Raw genomic sequence first — 20,033 nt, 5'->3', positions numbered from 1 at the left:
CGCCTCTAATGTAAAACCATCTAATGTAAAATTAAAATTAATTTCCCTCTAATGTAAAATTAAAATTAAATTTCAATTCTTACAGAATTTAGGGGTTTTTCTTCCCCATTGTTTCTTTCATCATTCAATGTCTAATTTCATTTGTCAGCAGCCCTAAAGTTTACTTGTAAAAGCAAATATCTTTTTCCCTTCACCAATCAGTGGAATACTTCCCATTGTTTCTTTCATCTCCCAGTGCTGGTTTTATCCACCAGCTTGTTTGGAAAGACAAACCCTCCATTCCTCTCACCCTCCCTCCCTGCTGCTGTCCCCACAGGTAACTCCCTGCTCCTGAACTCATCCCTGCAGCCCGAGCTGACGGTCAGCAGGACCTACAGCGGCCCCATCTGCCTGCAGGACCCGCTGGACAAGGAGCTGATGACCGAGTCCTCCCTGTTCAACCCCCTGGCCGACATCAAGGTCAAGGTGCAGAGCTCCTTCATGGTGTCCCTGGGCGTCACCGAGCGGGCTGAGTTCCACGGCAAGGCCCACCCCGGCACCTTCCCCCACGGCAGTCCCAGGCCCTTTGGGACCCTCCAGGCCCGGAACAAGGCCATGTTCATTCAGAACCTGGCCTCCATCTCCAGCAGCAGCGAGCTGAGGAGCACAGCCCTGTTCGGGCACCTGGGGGGCCGCTTGGTGGTCCCCAACACAGGTGGGTGGTTATTGGAATAATTACCAATATTGGGGATGGGACGTGTGGATGGGAGCTTGTCTGGGCCTTAGTGCTGAGCCAAACAGCGGCACCGTGGTGTTTCACCCCAGAGACACTTTGGGCTGGTTGGGTGTGTGGTGTTTCACCCCAGAGACACTTTGGGCTGGTTGGGTGTGTGGTGTTTCACCCCACAGACACTTTGGGCTGGTTGGGTGTGTGGTGTTTCACCCCAGAGACACTTTGGGCTGGTTGGGTGTGTGGTGTTTCACCCCACAGACACTTTGGGCTGGTTGGGTGTGTGGTGTTTCACCCCACAGACACTTTGGGCTGGCTGGGTGTGTGGTGTTTCACCCCACAGACACTTTGGGCTGGCTGGGTGTGTGGTGTTTCACCCACAGACACTTTGGGCTGGCTGGGTGTGTGGTGTTTCACCCCACAGACACTTTGGGCTGGCTGGGTGCTGCAGCTGCGCCCGTGGGGACAAGTGCAGGCCTGCAGGAGCTCTGGTGGTGCTGGGATGGAGCTGCCCCCCATAACAGGGGCTGCTCCTCAGGTTTCCCTCTGTGGAGAAGCTTTGAGGCGATGGTGAAGGAAAGGAGTCGGTTCTGATGGAGGGTTTGGACCCAGAGCTTTATTCTGGCCCACAGGCCTCTGAATGCAGCACCAGCTCCAACAGAACTCCCTGAGCCCGTGGTTGCTGCTCCTTTGAACCCCGGGGAGAGGGGCAGGGAAGGGGCAGGGAGCCACCAGGCAGGGACAGGAGGGGAGGGACAAAGGGACAAAGGACACCTGGATGGCCCAATGCCCCCAGGGGTAGAGGGCATCCTTTGGATCTGCCAATTCTGGAATTCCAGGATTGACAGACAGTGCTGGGAGGGGAAAGGAGAGGTGACTGACACACCTGGGAGGGAATCACGGAGGAACCCAAGGTTCTGAGGCAAACCATGACATCACATCCCAACAGGTGGCTCCTTGCTCATCCAAGCACGCAGAGGAATTTGAGCTTAGGCTGCCTGATGTTGTGTTTTATAACTGAATTTTAAAAGAATTTAAAATTTAAAATTTTTCTCCAGGAAGGAAGAAGCAGGGGCCCCGTTAATGCAAATTTTGGAAGTAGGGCACGTTGCCCACACAGGACACGAGTGATCAGAAGGAAGCCTGGGCTGAGGACTGAAGAGGCATTATGCCTGTTTGAACTGTTTTAAATTACTGCCTCTCTTGATGTCTTCAGCATGAAAGTCACATTAATCAAAGCTGTGCCTTGCTTGCATGCTCCAGAGGAGAGGCTCCCCGGGAAGGGTCGGTGCTGGATCTTACGTAAGGGGGTCCTCATGTTCCAGCAGCAACTCCAGCCCCACATCCCTGCCCCATGGGGGGACATAGGGACAGCCCCACTGCCCACCAGGCTCCTGCCCCTCCTGTCTGCCTCTTTTTCCTTTCCTTGGAGCAAAATCTCTCCAGATTCCCAAAGCAAGGCCCCTGTCCCAGGCTGGGATGCTCCCTCTCCTTTGTGCCTCCCTCTGCTTTGTATCCTTTTTGACTTTTGTGATCTTTGTGGGACGTGTTTTAGACCTTCAGGGCTGTTTGTTTGTTCTGGAATGTGCTGAACAGCAGATCAGAGCCTGGCAGGGTCACAGCCCTGTAGCTGCACCCCAGGGCTGTGTTTGCATCACCCCAAATCCCAGCCCTTACCCTGGGTATTTTCTCTCCCCAAAACACAGCACAAAAAGCCCAGATACTGCCAGCTAGGTGTTATCATCTTTCAACTCTAGTGATATTTATCCACTTTAAATTCAGCTCTGTTTTCGTTTGAGCAGTGGCTCCAGGATTATCTGCTGCTCTCTGGTTGAACTGGATGATTTAGAGCTTTATCCTTCATGTCCCACAAAACGGGTGCTTTAAAGGTTACCATAAAAAACGTGGCTTGTGTTTAGAGAGGATTGATATCAGTGACAGCCCAGGCATGCACAACGTGGGGAATGTTTTCATTTCTCCACAGACTGGTTTTGTGCTGAGGAAGGAACACTGCAGAGGCACCAAGTTAAGGCATGAATTAAGAATTCCCTCATACTGTATATTTAGCTACTTTATGTAATGATAGTCCCATCAATTAGATTATTAAAATATGTATTTGGTCCACTTGAAATTTATGTAATTCTTGCTGGCTTTATGTAAGATCAGCTGTGCCAAGCAGTTGTAAATCCCAGTGTGATCGAGTTGGTGCCTCACCAAGTCTCTGTATCATGTGGCAGATGCCAAACACATCCCCCCTCTCCTGAGAGTGAGATAAAGCAGTTTAAAACTGCCCTGTTAACTTCTGATCCACTCCAGTGGTGTGGAAGGAGGATGGGATCACTGGGGTGCAGGAGCTGGGATGAGTGGGGACAGGGACCTGGAATTGTCCCACAAACACAGGATCCTCCTTGGCCATGCTCCAGATGCTCTAGAAATGCTGTCCCAGCATCCAAAATTGCCATGTCCCTTCCAAAATCCCCAGCTCCTCCACTGATTTAGGACAAACTCAAATTAAAGCAAAGCAACCAAATCAGAGCAGCTCCTGCTGCTCAGGCTCACTGGCGTTTGGGGAGGGGGTTTGATGGAGTCAGGGCATCACCAAGGTTCTGCATTGTGCGGCAGAAGCCAAACACATCCCCCCTCTCTCCTGAGAGCGAGATAAAACAGTTTAACTGCAGTGGTACTCAGTGGAAAACTGCCCTGTTAACTTCTGATCCACTCTGGTGGTGTGCAAGTAGGATGGGATCACTTGGGAGCAGGAGCTGGGGTGTATGGGCACAAAGGGATGATCCCCCTCTCCATGGGGAGATTTCCTAGGATCCCACAATGATCAAGTATGACTTCAAAAATTAAAGAGCCTCAAAGAGGCTTTTTAGGAACTAAGATGTCTTTTCATTTGATGGGAAAGCAACAGCTTTATTTCCTTGGATAGTTCATGTTCCTTTCATTTGGTGAGGTTGCCATGAGAAGCAGGAACGCAGAGGAACATTCTGGTGGTGCTCCCTGTCCCTGGCAGCCCTGCCCTTCCCAAGGGACACTCCTGCCCTTGCTCTTTTCCAGGGGTCAGTCTGTTGATTCCACACGGGGCCATTCCAGAGGAGAGTTCCTGGGAAATCTACCTGGCCATCACCCAGAGGGAGTCCAGGTGAGAGATCTGGGATCATGGTCCTGCCTTTGTTCATGGGTTTGGAGTGGAAGGTGCAGGAGCCACTCCTGGTCCCCACCCTGCTGTGACCCTGAGAGGGACACACAAATGCCCTTGGAGTGCTGCTCCTGTGGAACCCTTGGAATTCTTGTGCCTGTTGCTCCTCTCCCTGCTCAGAGCACCTCAGGCTCTGGGGCTGCTTTGATTTTATTTTTTTATAACTTGAGAATCCTACAGACACTTGGAAGCACCGAGGCTTCAGCAGAATTTATTTTTGTGGCACTTGAGAGAGGGGAAGAAAGGAATTGGCTTTTTTTTTGTTACCCTGTTGTGTCTTTTTTTTCCTCCCCTGCAGTCTCCCTCTCACCAACACTTGCACACACAGACTGAGGGGAGCCTTGGAACATTCCAGCCTCTCTTTAGCAAGAATGTTTTTTGGAAAGGGCATTTTCTGGACACCCACAGCTACAGGGCTGGTGCCCCATTCCACGTCAGGGCACTGGAATGGGGCACCCAAGTCACCTTGGGCTTTTCCCCTTTTTATATCCTGGTTTTATTCTTGTATCTTATATTTTTTTTTATCTTGGTTGAGGTCCTTTCGGTAATTTTTACCTCAGTTGAGGTTCCTCCTCTCATTTTTTATCTTGGAGACACCATTTGCTTTCGTTTGAAGAGGGAACTGCACGCGCAGTGATTTGGAACCCAAATGGATTAAAATACAACCAAACAGCAACAAAACCAGCAGGGCAAGAGGTTTCAATTGCTGGTTCAGTGTCCAAGGGATTCTCCTCCACTCTGGCACCACTCCTGCCCAGGGATTCATTCCAAGAGATACAGAAAACACGTGGATGTGGGGGTGGCTCCAGTTTGTTGGAGTGAGAGAGAAGAAAAGCAGATTACACATGTCTGGAAGGCAGCAGGCAGAGGATGCAGCCATTAACTGAATTCCTGGAGCTCAGGTGGGATCTCCCCTGCCTGTCCCAGAGCCACAGCCACGGGTCCACCTGGCCCAGCCCTAATTCCAAGCACAGCCCTGTCCCCGAGTCTGTAAAACTCACCAAGATCCCTCCTTCTTCAGAATACAAATAGGTTTTCAAAGCAGGGAGATCACACTCAATCTGGAAGAATTTATGAGCCTGTGTTTTTTCAGCCATAATTTGTTTTATCTTCGCTCCTGTGAAAATATTGTTGATGGCAGCGTTTGAAGGCAGAGCACGGTGAGGACGGGACCAGCTGGTGCTCGGAGCTGGGCTGGCTGGCACAGAGCAATTCCAGCGCTGGATTTGGGTTAAACAAATTGAAATGCGTTTTAAATACCAGAGTCCTAAACTGACCGGCTGCTGATTGGAGTTAGATGGGGTCTGATGGGTTTGTTTCATCTCCAGCTGCTGCTTCCATGTGAAATGAGCAGAAATGAGCAGCAGTGTGGGAGCCCAGGAAATTCCTCTGGCTGCCTTGCGGGACTCGAGACCCTGGCAGGGGGCTCAGAGACCTTGGCACAGAGTCAAAACCACCTGTGCCTTTGATTTTAGCCCATGGAAAAAATTACTAACTTGGTGTGAGGAGTTACAAGCCACAAGAGTTTGAGTAGAATGATGGTAATTTGTCACAGGGTGAAAATGTAGAATTTTGGGGGTTTAGAATAGGGGTACAAGAGGCAAGATGTAGGAATATGGATGTGTCCTGTCCTTCTTCTTCTTGTCCTCCATCTTCTGCTGTGATGGTGACACTTTTGCATTGGTTTAGAGACAGACTGTATAACATAGGTGATAGGTATTGGAAAATTATTGTAATTAAAGTCCATGTGGTTTTTAGTATAAAAAGCCAACAGCACCCCAAGGGCAGGGATTGTGCCACAACTTGACCTGCTGGACAGATCTCAGCAGGTCAGAGAAAGAATGTGACAGATAAGAAATTATTTCTTATCTAACAACCTTGAGAAGGAGAGCCAAGGAATCCTGACTCCTTCTTTGACTGCCAGGCTGGGAAAAGAGACTTTCTAAGACATCTCGGGACCATCCTGACCACAGAGACCCCAAGGCAGATGTGGGAGGTGCTTGGATTTGAACTCTTTTCAGTGAATTCTCACTCCTGACAGCTACTCTTGTCTTTGCTGCCCCAAGCCTGGAGCCGGAGGGCCCCGAGGTGCTGCTGGGCCCCGAGGTGAGCTGCGGGCCCCCCGAGCTGGCTGTGAGCACCCCCTGTGCCCTGAGCATCCCACACTGCGCCCACGCCGACCCCCAGCACTGGAGCATCCACCTTAAAAGGAGGACCCAGCAGGGCAAGTGGGAGGTAAGCCCAGCCCCAGGCTGTGCCCAGTTGTTGTCACATAGGGGGTCATGTCTCCTGAATCACGTCGGGGTCACCATTTGTTATCACTATATCACAAGAGTTCTATTGTCAGTACATTGCAAGGGTTCCATGTCACCAGAGTTTCGTGCCTCCTTGATGTTTCTTGTAGGCATCTCCTCTAGGCACTGATTCTTCCTTGTCCTCACAGCAGCCAACTGACTCCAGTCCCCTCAACCAAGCAATCCACTCTTTTATAACACTCTACTTATTGGCTGCGGCCTGTTAACATCAGGCCTGCTCCTAATCCTTAATAATTGGCTCAGCTGCAACTCTTTAGGGGCTAAGATTACATTCTATACTTCCTTTATTTACTTATATTCTATCCCCCTACACCCAGTGTGGAAATGGAGTTAAGCCTTGGTTGTGCAGAGATTCTGGTGGGCATAGACACAGAGAAGAAGAAACAATCACAGTGAAAAAGATTTTTTGTTTTGTGATGAAGCAGCAGAATTGGGTTTGGGTGTTTTACATGAAGATGTGCAGAAGTTTATGGCTACAAAGCCCAGCCATGGATGCCATGGCTGCAATCTGTCCTTCTGTCCTGTCCCTCTCTGAGCCCCTGCCTGGGGTTTGCTGTGCTTTAAACCATTCCCAGTCCCATTTTCCTGATTCAGATTTACTGGGGTTTGCTGTGCTTTAAACCATTCCCAGTCCCATTTTCCTGATTCAGATTTATTCAGTCCCTGGGCAGATCCAGCAGTGCTGGCCTCAGACAGCCTGGGTCACTGAGGAGAGGGACAAAGGGACACAGGGACAGATGGACAGAGGGTCACAGGACACACAGACAGAGGGACACAGGGCAGGACTGAGCAGCAGAGGCAGAGCAGAGGGAGTTTTTGAGGAAGGGAAACGTGGCTGTAATGGGTGTTCTGGAAGGAAGTCAAAGCCCAGCCATTGTTCAAGGTTTGCTTATTGACTTTAACCTTCAAGGTAATTTTTTAACTTGACACTGGGGGGAAAAATTAGCCAGAAAGTCAAGAGCACTTGAAAAAAGCTGCTAAAATTGCTTAGGCATCATCATTATTATTGTATGTACACAGCGAGCTCTGTGCTGGGCATGGCCATAAATCTGCCTGCTGACTCAGGGCTAAATTGGGAATATTTACTCAGGAAAGCAGTCCCCCTTCTCCCCTTCCCCCAGAGTGGCTCCCAGCAACACACTGCACTCCAATTGAATAAAAATAAAGAATTAATGCCATGACTCCTATTGTCGAGGCCTATTTATTCCGCTTCGCTTTATTCTCTTTAAACCTGAATTTCGTTTTGCAGGAAGTGATGTCTGTGGAAGAGGAAACTACTTCTTGCTACTGCCTGTTGGATCCTTATGCCTGTCACATTCTCTTAAACAGCTTTGGAACTTATGCCCTAATTGGGGAACCCATCTCAGACTGCGCCGTTCGACAGCTGAAAGTCGCCGTTTTTGGCTGCCTGTCTTGCAATTCTCTGGATTACAATCTGAGGGTTTATTGTGTGGATAACACCCCTTGTGCATTCCAGGTAAATGCCTTCACTTTGCTCCTCTGGGCTTGCTTGGTTTTCCCATTAAACCCTTTGCTTCTTTCATCCCCAGCCTTAACCCAATGGGAATATTGGATTTTTTAAAGCACTTGCTGCACCATTTGAATAAATCCCTTAAATTCCCTGCAGTTGTGGATTTACACTGAGAGCTTTAGGGCAGCCAAACTCTCTTGTTTGCTTTCTCATTTTTGCCACATTCTCAGCTGCCCAAACTCACCCAGCCCAGGTTTACAAAAATTCAATTATCCTGCATTTCCTCTTAAAAAAACCAACAAACCAAATCCCCACGTGGCACTTGGGATCAGAATGATTTTTCCTGCACCATGTTCCAGGACACAACAGTGACATTCTCTGGCTTTTGGTAAACTCAGGAGCTCAAAATACGGGGAATTTCAGAGGGTTTTGGATAAAATACAGGGAATTACAGAAGTCTTGGGATCAAATATGGGGAATTTCAGAGGTTTGGGGATCAAATATGGGGAATTTCAGAGGTTTTTGAATAAAATATGGGGAATTACAGAGGTTTTTGGATAAAATACTGTTCTTTGGGGAACTGAAATGCAAACAGTTGTGACATGAAATTTGCCGTAAAATATGGCAAATTACAGAGGTTTTTAGATAAAATATAGCAAATTACAGAGGTTTTTGGATAAAATGCTGTTCTTTGGGGAACTGGAATGCAAACAGTTGTGAGATGAATTTTTCCTTCCTCTTGCTGTGACACAGGAATGAGAACAGGGCTGTGAGTGGAGCTGCTGTCTCTGTGCTGCTAATAAAAGCCAAGGCACCAAAAGGATTGTTAGAGGCTCACAATGGCTGCCTAATTATCCTCTTTATAACACTTAGACAATTAGTGGGTACCGGTGTCTTCCTGATGAGTCTGGAGGAAATGATCAGAAGAATAATTACCAGTTCTCTGCCTTGCCAGGAGTGAGCAGGGTGTGTGTGGATAGTGAGACAATCCTGCATTTATGGCGTGATGCAACCCTAAAAGCAAGGCAATGTTAGGAATACAGGGAATTTCAGAGGTTTTTGGATTAAATAGGTCAAATTTCAGAAGTTTTTGATAAAATATGACAAATTTTAGAGGGTTTTGGGTAAAAGATGGGGAATTTCAGAGGTTTTTGGATGAAATATGGGGAGTTACAGAGATTTTTGGATAAAATTTGGGGGATTACAGAGTTTTTTGGATAAAATATGGCAAATTACAGAAGTTTTTGGATGAGGGAATTTCAGAGGTTTTTGGATAAAATGTCGGAGTTGGGGTTGCCAAGTGGTGTTTGGCAGTTAATGCTGCACAGTGCAGGTTTATGTAAGAGACAAAATTTCCTTGTTTTTGACTTTTTCCCTGGTTGAAAACTCTCCTTGCTCCCCCAGCAGCTGCCTTGGGCCTTTGGGAAGTTCTGAGTGTGCTGGGAACTCCTGGCTCTCAAAATTGGAGAGACCCAGGTCCTTTGTGTTTTGCCCCAAATGCTACTACTGTGGGAGGAGCACCACATCTGTCACTGAAGGCAGAGCAGCACTTACACAACATTCACAACCACCCAACATTCTCCAAGAATTTTGAGAATGTTTAAGAAATAATCTGCTCCCTCTGTGGCTGGAAACCAAAAAACTGAAATCTCACAATTTTCTTTCTTCAGATGAACCCAACCACTTGACTTGGTTTGGAAAGACAGGAAGCTAAGGAAGGCAGGAGCCTCCCCTGAAATGGAAAATGTAAATCCCCTCCCTCTGAATTGCTATAAATTTTAAATTAAGGGGCTCTCAGGCAAAAATATGGGAGCAGGAAGAACAGTTCTTTAATAGGGAAGAAAATAAAAGGATAAAATAAACAATGCAGTGAACTAAACCAACACTGCCAGAGTCAGAACCCAACCTGACACCCTGTGGGTCAGGCTGTTGGCAGCAATCCCATTGCAATTGTGGCTCAGCCCTCCTGCAGTGTCAGGGCTGGTTCTGCTGGAGCAGGGATCCTGTAGAGAAGGATGTGTTCTTCCTCTGAAGATCCAGTGTAAGAAGAGGCAGCTGCTGTTCCTCTGGGGAATCCAGTAGAAAAAGCCATGTTCTTATTCCTAGAAACTCAAGATTATATCCAGGTAGGAATTCTTGGCTCCTCCCTCTGGGCTCACATCTCCCAATGGGATCTGTAGCTCTTATCAGCCATGCAGTGACATTCAATGGCCTCTTATCAGCAGATGTCCCCTCCCAAGAGTGATTGTGGAAGAGATAAGGAAAACTGCAAACTGGACAAAAGACAGCTGCCATGCAGATGGCAAATAGAATAAATACATCTTGCCTTGCAGTCTGGAACACCACCAGGGGTTAAACCAACCTAAATGCCTGGAAAAAAAATTGGTTTATAATAGAAATCCATTAGTGCAGTTTCAGAGAGCTGGAGCATTGAATTTGCAGAAGGTCACAGTGATTCCAGGAGCTCCTCTAACGGCGACTTTGGTCCTGACAAGCACTAAACCCCTTCCATGGACACACATTTGATACAATTTATGTGGATTGAGAAAGGTAATTTGGAAGCACTGCTTGCCTGCTGATTTTTAAAGAGTTCTGCAACCTTTCCTCCCTCACTGGTGTTTTTACTGCAGCAGCACAGGAATAAACATTGTTTAAGTACCGGCAGGGGTGATTTTTTTTTTTTTTTTTGCCATTATGTTTTAAATTCACCGAATTACATGAAAATTTCTTTTGGAACAGAGCTCTGGAGGGCTGTAGTGCAAACCCCTGCCCAGAGTCTGCCCTTCACACTGCTCAGGGTCTTGTGCAGTGATTCTGGAGGTGCCCCAGAGGTGGGAAATGGAAGTGAATGGTTTCACCTGAAGCATTTGAAGGCTCTGAAAAGCCCTCAGAGAAGTTCCCCAGCAAAGCTGCTCTGGAATCCAGCTGTGCTGGGCTGCACTGGGGGTGTTGGAGAGTGGAGGCAGCCAAAAATTCAGTGTCCAACCAGCATTACCTGCCCAGAAATGGGGCTGGCAGTGCCCAAACCCAGCCTTCTGGGAAATAGGAATATCAAATATTTATAAATATAAATATTTATATTATAAATACCATCAGCTGCCCATGAGAGAGACTCCACTGCATTCAACACTGTGGGGGAACCTGAGACCCCACAGAGAGGAATTCTGGATCCCTGGATGCAGACTCCCCAAATCACTGGATCTGGGGTTTGTTCCTGATGCTGGAAATATTCTCTCCTTCTCCCTTGCAGGAAGTGGTTTCGGATGAAAGGCTCCAAGGGGGACAATTGCTGGAGGAACCCAAACTTCTGCATTTTAAAGGCAACACCTGCAGCCTCCAGATCTCAGTGCTGGACGTGCCTCCCTTCCTGTGGAGAATCAAACCCTTCACTGCTTGTCAGGTACCTGGCATTTCATTTCACTGCTTCCCTCTGCACTGGGGGAGAACACAAATGAAACACAAATGAACTGAGGTTCCTTTTATTTAAAAAGCTTTAAAACCCCCCGAGCATTTAACAAAAACATGTTGCCTCTTGGTTCTGACAAACACAGATTTCGTTTACACCAGAACACTGTAAATTTGTCATTTTACAGAAATGCTTTTGCCTTCCCCCATTTCAGTTGCCTCCAACAGACGGCAAATATTCCTGCTCAAACTTAACCACTCCTCAAGATGTTTCTAATATCTGTCATTGCAGTTTTGATATAACTATGGAAATATGGCTAAAAATGACATTTAAATGTAACCACGAGTTCAAATCACAGCACGCAGAGAGCAAGCATTAGAACTGAAGAGCAGCAAATTGGTTTTTCTCTTCTCCATTAATTAGAGAGGCTGTTGAAAACTGAAAAGGAAAAATCAAAACAAAAGAAGAATTTCCAAGGATTTTTGATGACTGGAAATTCTAAGGAATGTGCTGGCACATGGAGTGGGTTGGTTTTAAAACACAGCACTCAATTAGAATGTACAATCTCCCTTCTCCCAGAAGCAGAGACACAGTTTTTGCATCCTCAAGAATTTTGGCAAAAACCCTGTTTTAAATGTGTTGCCACATTCCCCAAAACCTAAAACATAAGAGGGTAATGGGCTCTGAAAGTTATAAACACAGACCCAGAGCCAGAGCAATCCCCAATTATCCCTCATGGGGATAATTCAGCCTACGGCTTAAGAAATTAAATAAATTAATCCTTTTCAGCTTCTCAGGAAGAAGAGCTTTTTGGTGTTTTGATTGTTCTTCCCACTCACCTGTATTTTAAAATCTAAACCAAGCAGGGTTAGGATGACCTAGTCCTGCCAGAGTGTGCCCAAAAGAAAAATCAAATCAGAGGAGTTTCCTCTTAATGCAACAAATTCACTTCTGCCCTCAGCAGATTATAGAGCTCCACACTTTGATTATTTTATTGTGTCCTAATCCCTTCTCCAAACACGAAGAATAAATGTCTGGAATTCAACCTCCGAGTGGCACTTAGAGCCTGATCAGAGCAGGGGCTCAGGGCTGGAAAAAAGCCTGTGCCAAACCCAGGGCTGCCTTGACCCAGAGGAAAATTTACATTTTCTAACTGGTGTAACTGGGATGCCTTGGGCAGCTCAGAAACACAATCACTGCTCCTCAGAGGAGCTGCAGAACCTCCCCTGGCTCGGTGCTTCCCTCGCAGTGAAAAGTCTGGTGACAGCTCTGGTTTGCTTCCAGCCCCTTTATAGAGAAAAGGATCTATTTTTGCACGTGGAGTTTCTTCCAGTGTTCCCTGGGCTCCTCTCCTACGTCCCACCCTGTGAGAGCAGCTGCTTGTGCTGCCTGGCAGGAACAACTGAACACAGCCTGTTCCAGGAATGTCTCTGGTCCAGCAGCAGAGCCTCCCCGGGCAGCGTGGGGAGGAGGATTTATGGAAATGATGTCTCAGGGAGGCCGAGCAGATGAATAAATCACACTGAGGAGCTGCTGGGAGGCAGCTGGTGGCAGGTGGCACCAGGATTCCTGCTCAGAGCCTGTGTTTGTCCTGGCCCAGGGCTTGGCTCCCTTCCCGCCGGGGATCCCTGAGAGATGTGGGTGGTGCAGGCAGAGCAGGGATGGGCATGGCAGGAGCTGGGCAGGCACCTCTGGCTGCTCAGATCTGCATCTCCTGGAGGATCCAGCTCTGCCTGGGGCCAGGAGATGATTTACAGCCCCTCTGTCTGCGAGGAGCTTAATTATAAACGCAGAGTGGAGCTGAAAGCATCTCTGGAATACTCCAAGCACTCATTGTTGCAGCACTCCTTGCTGCTCTGCTTTGTTTCACACAGCTCCTTTCAGCTGAGTGATTCTTCCACTCGGAGTGAAAGCAGAGATCATCACCCTGAAAAAAATCTAATTACAGCTGCTCCACTTCTAACATTTTGCTAATGTTTCCTTTATCATTGGGAGCATTTTACTACTGCTGCTGTTCCCAGCTCGGTATCCAGCCTGGGGCTGGGGACAGGAGGGAAGGGCCAGGGCAGTTCCTGGTGGTAAATTCCTTTGGAATGGAAAAGGGAAGATTGGCAGGGCCAGGGCAGTTCCTGGTGCAAAGTTCTTTGAGGTGGAGGAGAAAAGGTTGGCAGGGCCAGGGCAGTTCTCAGTGGGAAGTTCCTCTGAGATGGAGAAGGGAAGGGCGGCAGGACCAAGGCAGTTTCTGGTGGGAAATTCCTTTGGGATGTGGAAGGAAAGGCTGACAGGGCAGTTCTTGGTTGGAAGTTTCTTCGGGATGGAGAAGGGAAGGTTGGCAGGGCCAGGGCAGTTCCTGGTGCGAAGTTCCTTTGGGGTGGAGAAGGGAAGGCTGGCAGTTCTCAGTGGGAAGTTTCTGTCCTTGCATTGTGGTTACAAGGTGATTTCAAGGAGACACAGAGAGGAATTTGAACTTGGCAAGAGGGAGGAAGTGAAATGCATCTTTCTGAAGTCTCTCTAAACATCTTTTTCAAGAATCTCCCATTGCTTGTTTCTCTGAGCTCTCGGTCACTGCCACACCTCAGTTCCATCAATTCAATCCTCATTTTCTGTCTTTGCTCGGACCTGGAGGTGCCATTACCCAGCCCACCCCAGCAGAGCAGTACCGTGTGTGCCCCCAGGCCATGTCCCCTGTCCCTGACGTGTCCCTGTCCCACAGGAGGTGCCGTTCTCCCGTGTGTGGCGCGGCAGCCCCCGGCCCCTGCTCGGCGCCTTCTCCCTGGAGCGCTTCAGCCCCGCCACCACCCAGCTGTGCTGCACCGTGTGTGTCAGGCAGCTGCAGGGCCACGAGCAGCTGCTGCACATCCAGACCTCCATCCTCGAGGTACAGACACCAGCATCCCCTGGTCTGTAGGGTGGGATGGTCATGGAACAGAATCCTGGGGTTGGGTTGGGTTGAGTTGGGTTGAGTTGGGTTGGATTGAGTTGGTTTGGCTTGGCTTGGCTTGGCTTGGCTTGGCTTGGCTTGACTTGGCTTGGTTTGGCTTGGTTTGGCTTGGCTTGGAAGGGCCTTAAAGCCCATCCAGTGCCACCCCTGCCATGGGCAAGGCCATCTTCCACCATCCCACCCCTTGGACCCTTCCAAGGAGAGGGCACCACCTCTCTGCCCACAGGTTCCCTCCCCAGTTTTGTCCTTTCCTCCTGTAGATTTTGCTCAAAGCTGGAAGCAGTCTTTAAAGCCTTGCAGATCCAATTTCCAGCAGAAATCAAGGCACAGAGACTCTGCAGCACCAACAATAATTTATCAATAATTCAATAATTGATTGTTTGGGTTGGTGGCTGTGGTTTCCTAGCAAGAAGCCTTTGAAGAGCACTGAGAGCTGGGGACAGGGGTACAAACTGTGCCTTGTGGGGACTGAGCCCTGCTCATGGCTAAAACAAATCAGACCTACAGCTGAGCAAGCTGCTGATCTGTCCCACAGCCATTAGAACTCCAGCAGCTGCATTTTTTAGATTATTGAGCATCTTTGTTGATTAATCCAGATTAATAATGCTGGATTATAGTTCTACACCCATAAATGCTCTGAGCAGGGAGTGCGGCAGCTGGGCAAGAGAACATGAACATCATTTTATATAAAAACTCAGAACTGGCCAAGTGTTTTCTGCTCCTTTACTGTTATTTCATAAAACCCCTCTGTCACTCTCTGTGTCTCCAGCCCGTGCTGCTGCTGCCTTGCTCTCCCTCTCTGCTGTGTTTTTAAGGGCTCTGTCTGTACACAAGTCCCCAGAGCATGTTCCCGTTCTGCTTCAAGCAGATTTACTGCTCTGGAAGGCTTTCTCATGCCTATCTCCAGCAGTGATTGAAGAGGGAGGATAATTTGACTGCGAAATAAATTCTGTGAGTGACAACTCCCCCCCGGAGCCGCTCCGTGCGCGACAATCCCCGCAGCGCCGGGGTCGCTGTGCTTATCTCACACGTGCAGGGCAGGAGCTTCTCCTGCTCTGCATCTTGAGCAGAGCCCAGGGCAGAGCTGCAGCACCGGGTGCTGAGCCTGGCTGGCCCTGGGGACCTGTCACAAATGGTGGATGGAGGCTGCAGCATCGTCACTGCTGCTGGTTAATATTGATGCTGTGTCACTCTAGGATGAGTAATGCACTGAAATTTGACTCTGTTGTGCAAGGCTGGTGTGATTCCACAGGAAAAGAGGGGCCAGATCTGCAAAGGACCTGGATTCCAGAGAATCTGGGAGAGCTGAGGTGTTTAAGGAATTCAGGTGTTTAAGAAAACCCAAAGAAATAAAGAAACAAACACAAATTTTTGTGCCCATGTTTGGGGTTTAAGAAATTAAAGATTTAGAAACCCAGCACTGCTCTGCAAGACAAAAATAACCAAAAAATAAAACTTATGGAAGGAAAAGCCAAAATTTTAAAGGTTTTTATGCACAAGTCCTTGTGATGGTGAAGGAACACCTTCTGGGTGTTCTTTCACAACTCACAGAAGCACCTCTTGAAGCTGGCCAGAGCCTGCAACACTTTCCTGACCTTCAGGAGCTTAAGATAGGAAATGTCAATTCATGGTGACTGGAACCTTAGAAGCTCCTCTCTTCTGCCTTTGGACCTCTTGCTTATCTCTCTGTAAGACTATAGGTCACTTTATTTTAACCCTTGCTATTGGACAATTTCCAAAACCCCTGAACCCTATATAAAGAGCTGCTTTTGCCCAGCTCAGGCAAAAGAGCTGTCACTGGAAACCTTTGCAGAAGATTCAGTAAAGACACTCCTGTGGAACCCCACACAGGCTTCTCCTCCCTCTCCCTGCATCTGCCTGCTTGGGCACCTAGCAAGCTGAGAGCTGAAATCACCACAATGAGCTGATAATCACTAAAGAGCTGGTATCACTTAAGCTTGCTAAGGTTGCCTGTGGCTAAAAACTGCTTGGGAACTTAGACAAGCTGTGCCGAGCAGGTCAGAGCTATCCCAGATCAGAGCTATCAGTGATGCTGGCTGGGGGCTGTGTACAAATCACAAACAGGACGGAGCTGCTGTGGAACATGCTTTGAGCTGTTTTATTTTCCAGCATCAGTCTCATCCCATGGTTATGACAATGGGAAGATGTCAGCAGCTCACATCTCAGCCAGCAGATGAAGAACTTAATGTTACAACTCACTTTATAAGTTTTTTGACCCATCACCAAAGCAAAAGCACATAGACAGTAGTTCTATCCAACCACTATAAGTGCATGTACTTTTGCTTAAAACAATGCTTGCTTATTTTGAATACAATTCTTATTTGTAGGCTTTAAAATACAATGCACAGAGCTCCATTATTAAGCTTCAAACTTCCTAATATCTCACTAGATAAACTTTTCTGTAGCTTAGGGAGTTATTCTAGAGAAACATTAATACACAGACCATTGTTCTATTTGCCCTTGCTTTTCTACAGTTTAAATAATTTTTCTGCTGACCAATCTCATGGCTGCTGCTTGGCTCTAATCACAGTTCTGCTGTTTCTGAGGCCTGCATGTTGTAGCTTTCCCAAAACCATCTGATTTTGTGGATTCCCACAATCCGGACCCCGCTGCAGCCTGCTAGGGATACCCCGAACCCCAGCACAGCCACATTAACCTCTGAGCCATTTTCTGTTTCCAGTTCAAGCAATTTGAGCTTTGATTCTCCTTTCCCTACAGGCCGAGAGAGAAAACATCCCCTACTTTGGCCACGAGGACAGCGCCTTCCCTGCCCAGCTGGGCCCCAAGGCCTTCAAGATCCCGCGCTCCATCCGGCAGCGCATCTGCGCCACCTTCGATGCGCCCGGCGCCAAGGGCAAGGACTGGCAGCTGCTGGCACAGAAGAACAGCATCAGCAGGTGACGGCAGCGCCCTGGCATGGGGTTTGTGGTGGTGTTCACAGGGGTCCCAGGACGAGGGAAGAGATGAGAATCTTGACTCGTTTCAGAAGGCTGTTTTATTATTTTATGATATATATTTCATATATATATATATATATTTGATGTATATTATATTAAAAGAAAATGATACATGACCGTGTTCACAGGGGTCTTAGGATGAGGGAAGAGATGAGGATCTGACTCCATCTTTCATAAGGCTTGATTTATTATTTTATTATATATATTACATTAAAACTACAGTAAAAGAATAGAAGAAAGGATTTCATCAGAAGGCTTGAAAGGAAAGAAGTGGAATGATAACAAAAGCTCGTGACTCTCAGAGAATCCAAGAGAGCTGGACTGCGATTAGCCATTAATTAGAAACATCCAACATGAGACCAATCAAAGATCCACTTGTTGCATTCCACAGCAGCAGATAATTATTGTTTTTCTTTTCCTCTGAGGCTTCTCAGCTTCTCAAAAGGAAAAATCCTAACAAAAGAATTTTTCATAAAATATCATGGCTGCAGGGGTTGGCACCTGGAAAGGGGATTTTGGGCCATTCAGGGGTGGGTGGGTGGTTGGTTGGTTGGTTGGTTTGCTTCTGGTGTTGGGGTGTGGGTGGGAATGAAGGGCTAAGTGGGTCTTACTCCTGGTTCCAGCTCCTCATCCTTCTGCCCACCCTCAGGAGCCCAAGGCTGCAGAAGGATTTTGTCCATCCAAGAGTTGTTCAAAGCCCTTAGGAGGCTGCACGTTCCCCTAGACAAATCCCCTTGACTCTCTCTCTCTCTTTCCTATTCCAAAATGAATCCTGCAGATATATTTTTTTTGAAGGGAAAGACATCTTAAAAAGAGACAGTCATGCTCTACTGTTAGGAGTAATAATATTATGATTATTAAAACTGAAAGATGCTGTAAAAACCAATTTACTTCTTACTTTGCTTTTTCTGCTTGGCTAAATTAAATTGGCGGAGGCAGCTTCCTCACAAAAATATTTTCTGATTGTCACAAACTCTATAAATGCATTCCCAGGAGAGCAGAGGAATACTTAAATCAGGCAAAGTAACTTTCCATTGGCTTCCTGCTTTGTGTGGGAGCCTCAATAAACCACATCTGAGCCAAAGGAAAAAGAGTTTTGGATAAACACTTTGTTTTACCAAATTCTGTGCAAATTACCCCTGCATGGTCCTAAAAACAGCACATTACCAAAATAGAAAATCCCGGATCAAAGGGGTTGTGTCTTTGCACAACCCAAGCACCAGCTGCTGAGGGGTTTTATTTGCCAAACACGCGGATTGTGCTGGGCATAGGGCACAGCTGCAGCCTGGGCTGCTCCTCATCCCTTTTCCCTTCTTTCCCTGCAGGAATCTCTCCTTTTTTCTCTCCTTTCCCTGCAGGAATCTCTCCTTATTCCTCATCCCGTTTTCCCTGCAGGAATCTCTCCTTTTTTCACTCCCTTCCCTGCAGGAATCTCTCCTTATCCTCATCCCTTTTTCCCTGCAGGAATCTCTCCTTTTTTCTCTCATTTCCCTGCAGGAATCTCTCCTTCTTCCTTACCCATTTTCTCTCCTTCCCCTGCAGGAGCCTCTCCTTCTTCCTCATCTCCTTCTCCCTCCATTCGCTGCAGGAATCTCTCCTTTTTCCTCGCCCTCTTTTCTCTCCTTTCCCTGCCGGTATCTCTCCTTCCTCCTCACCCCTTTTTCCCTTTTCTTCCTGCAGGAATCTCTCCTTTCCCTGCAGGAATCTCTCCTCTATCATCTCCCTTTTTCCCTGCAGGAATCTCTCTTCCATCCTCACCCCTTTTTCCCTGCAGGAATCTCTCCTCCTTCCCCATTCCTTTCTCCCTCCTTTCCCTGCAGCAATCTCTCCTTCTTCCTCAACCCTTTTTCTCTCCTTTCCCTGCAGGAATCTCTCCTTCTTTGTCACCCCATTTTCCCTTTTTCCCTGCAGGAATCTCTCCTTCTTCCTCATCCCTTTCCCCTGCAGGTATTTCTCCTTTCCCTGCAGGAATCTTTTCTTCTCCCTCATCCCTTTCTCCCTCCTTTCCCTGCAGGAATCTCTCCTTTCCCTGCAGGAATCTCTCCTTCTTCCTCACCCCTTTTTCCCTGTAGGAATCTCTCCTTCTTCATCATCTCTTTTTCCCTCCTTTCCCTGCAGGAATCTCTTTTTTTTCCTACAGGAATATCTCCTTATTCCTCATCTCTTTTTCCCTCCCTTCCCTGCAGTAGTCTCTCCTTCCTTACCCATTTTCTCTCCTTTCCCTGCAGGAATCTCTCCTTCTTTGCCACCCAGAGCAGCCCCTCTGCCGTCATCTTGGACCTGTGGGAGGCGCGGCACCAGCACGACGGGGACCTGGACTCGCTGGCCTGTGCCCTGGAGGAGATTGGCAGGACACACTCCAAGCCCCCCGACGTGCCAGAGCCCGAGCTGGACGAGCCTGAGTTCCCCTGCACCAGGAAGGGGCTTTAGTCCCTCTGTCCTGCCAGGACACACGGCCAGCAGGGGTTGTGGGGATGGAACTCGCCCCCATCAGTGGCAACAGGAGGAGCAGAAGCTAAAAACCCTCTGGTGATGAGGAAAACCAGCTCCTCCCTGTCCTCCTCCACTTAAAATCCACATTTTGGTGCCCCAAACGAGCCTGCACTTGTGTCAGTGCCGGGGCAGGAGGGAGAGAGACACAGAGCCATAAGAGGGAAATGTTATTCTGTATTTAGGAACAGTCATGTTCGTGTACTGCCTAGTGAAAAATCAACAAATAGCATTGGATATTTCGAGCCACTGGAGGTTGGTCCTGGTTAAAAGGTTTCTCTAGTGAAAATCAACAAATAACACTGGATATTTCGAGCCACTGGAGGTTGGTCCTGGTTAAAAGGTTTCTCGCTTCAAGGGTGGTTTAAAAATCCCATCACGTTGTCACTTTATGTCTGCTACAGGAAAACTGAAAATTTGGCCTTATCCTGTTCAGATGTTTGAGGAATTAGAAGATCCCATAATTATTTCACATTGTGTGTATTCCAAATAATTTGTTTTAAAAATTCAGCCCCTTAATG

The 20,033-nt window shown here is 47.8% G+C and overlaps 1 protein-coding gene across 1 annotated transcript in view; it reads left to right on the top strand.

Moving 5' to 3' along the window:
• Positions 1-19,452, top strand: part of UNC5D (unc-5 netrin receptor D) — a 105,023-nt gene extending 85,571 nt beyond the window's left edge. The window contains exons 12-19 of the mRNA XM_059490674.1: positions 317-694; positions 3,770-3,854; positions 5,978-6,146; positions 7,476-7,703; positions 10,948-11,097; positions 13,817-13,981; positions 16,784-16,962; positions 19,251-19,452. Coding sequence (XP_059346657.1) covers positions 317-694; positions 3,770-3,854; positions 5,978-6,146; positions 7,476-7,703; positions 10,948-11,097; positions 13,817-13,981; positions 16,784-16,962; positions 19,251-19,452 — 1,556 coding nt within the window. The remainder of the gene's footprint in view (positions 1-316; positions 695-3,769; positions 3,855-5,977; positions 6,147-7,475; positions 7,704-10,947; positions 11,098-13,816; positions 13,982-16,783; positions 16,963-19,250) is intronic.
• The last annotated feature ends 581 nt before the right edge of the window (positions 19,453-20,033 follow it).

The sequence above is a fragment of the Ammospiza nelsoni genome, chromosome 30 (genome assembly GCF_027579445.1).
Source record: "Ammospiza nelsoni isolate bAmmNel1 chromosome 30, bAmmNel1.pri, whole genome shotgun sequence".
Classification (NCBI taxonomy): Eukaryota; Metazoa; Chordata; class Aves; order Passeriformes; family Passerellidae; genus Ammospiza; species Ammospiza nelsoni.
This window is presented reverse-complemented; position numbering and strand designations above follow the sequence as displayed.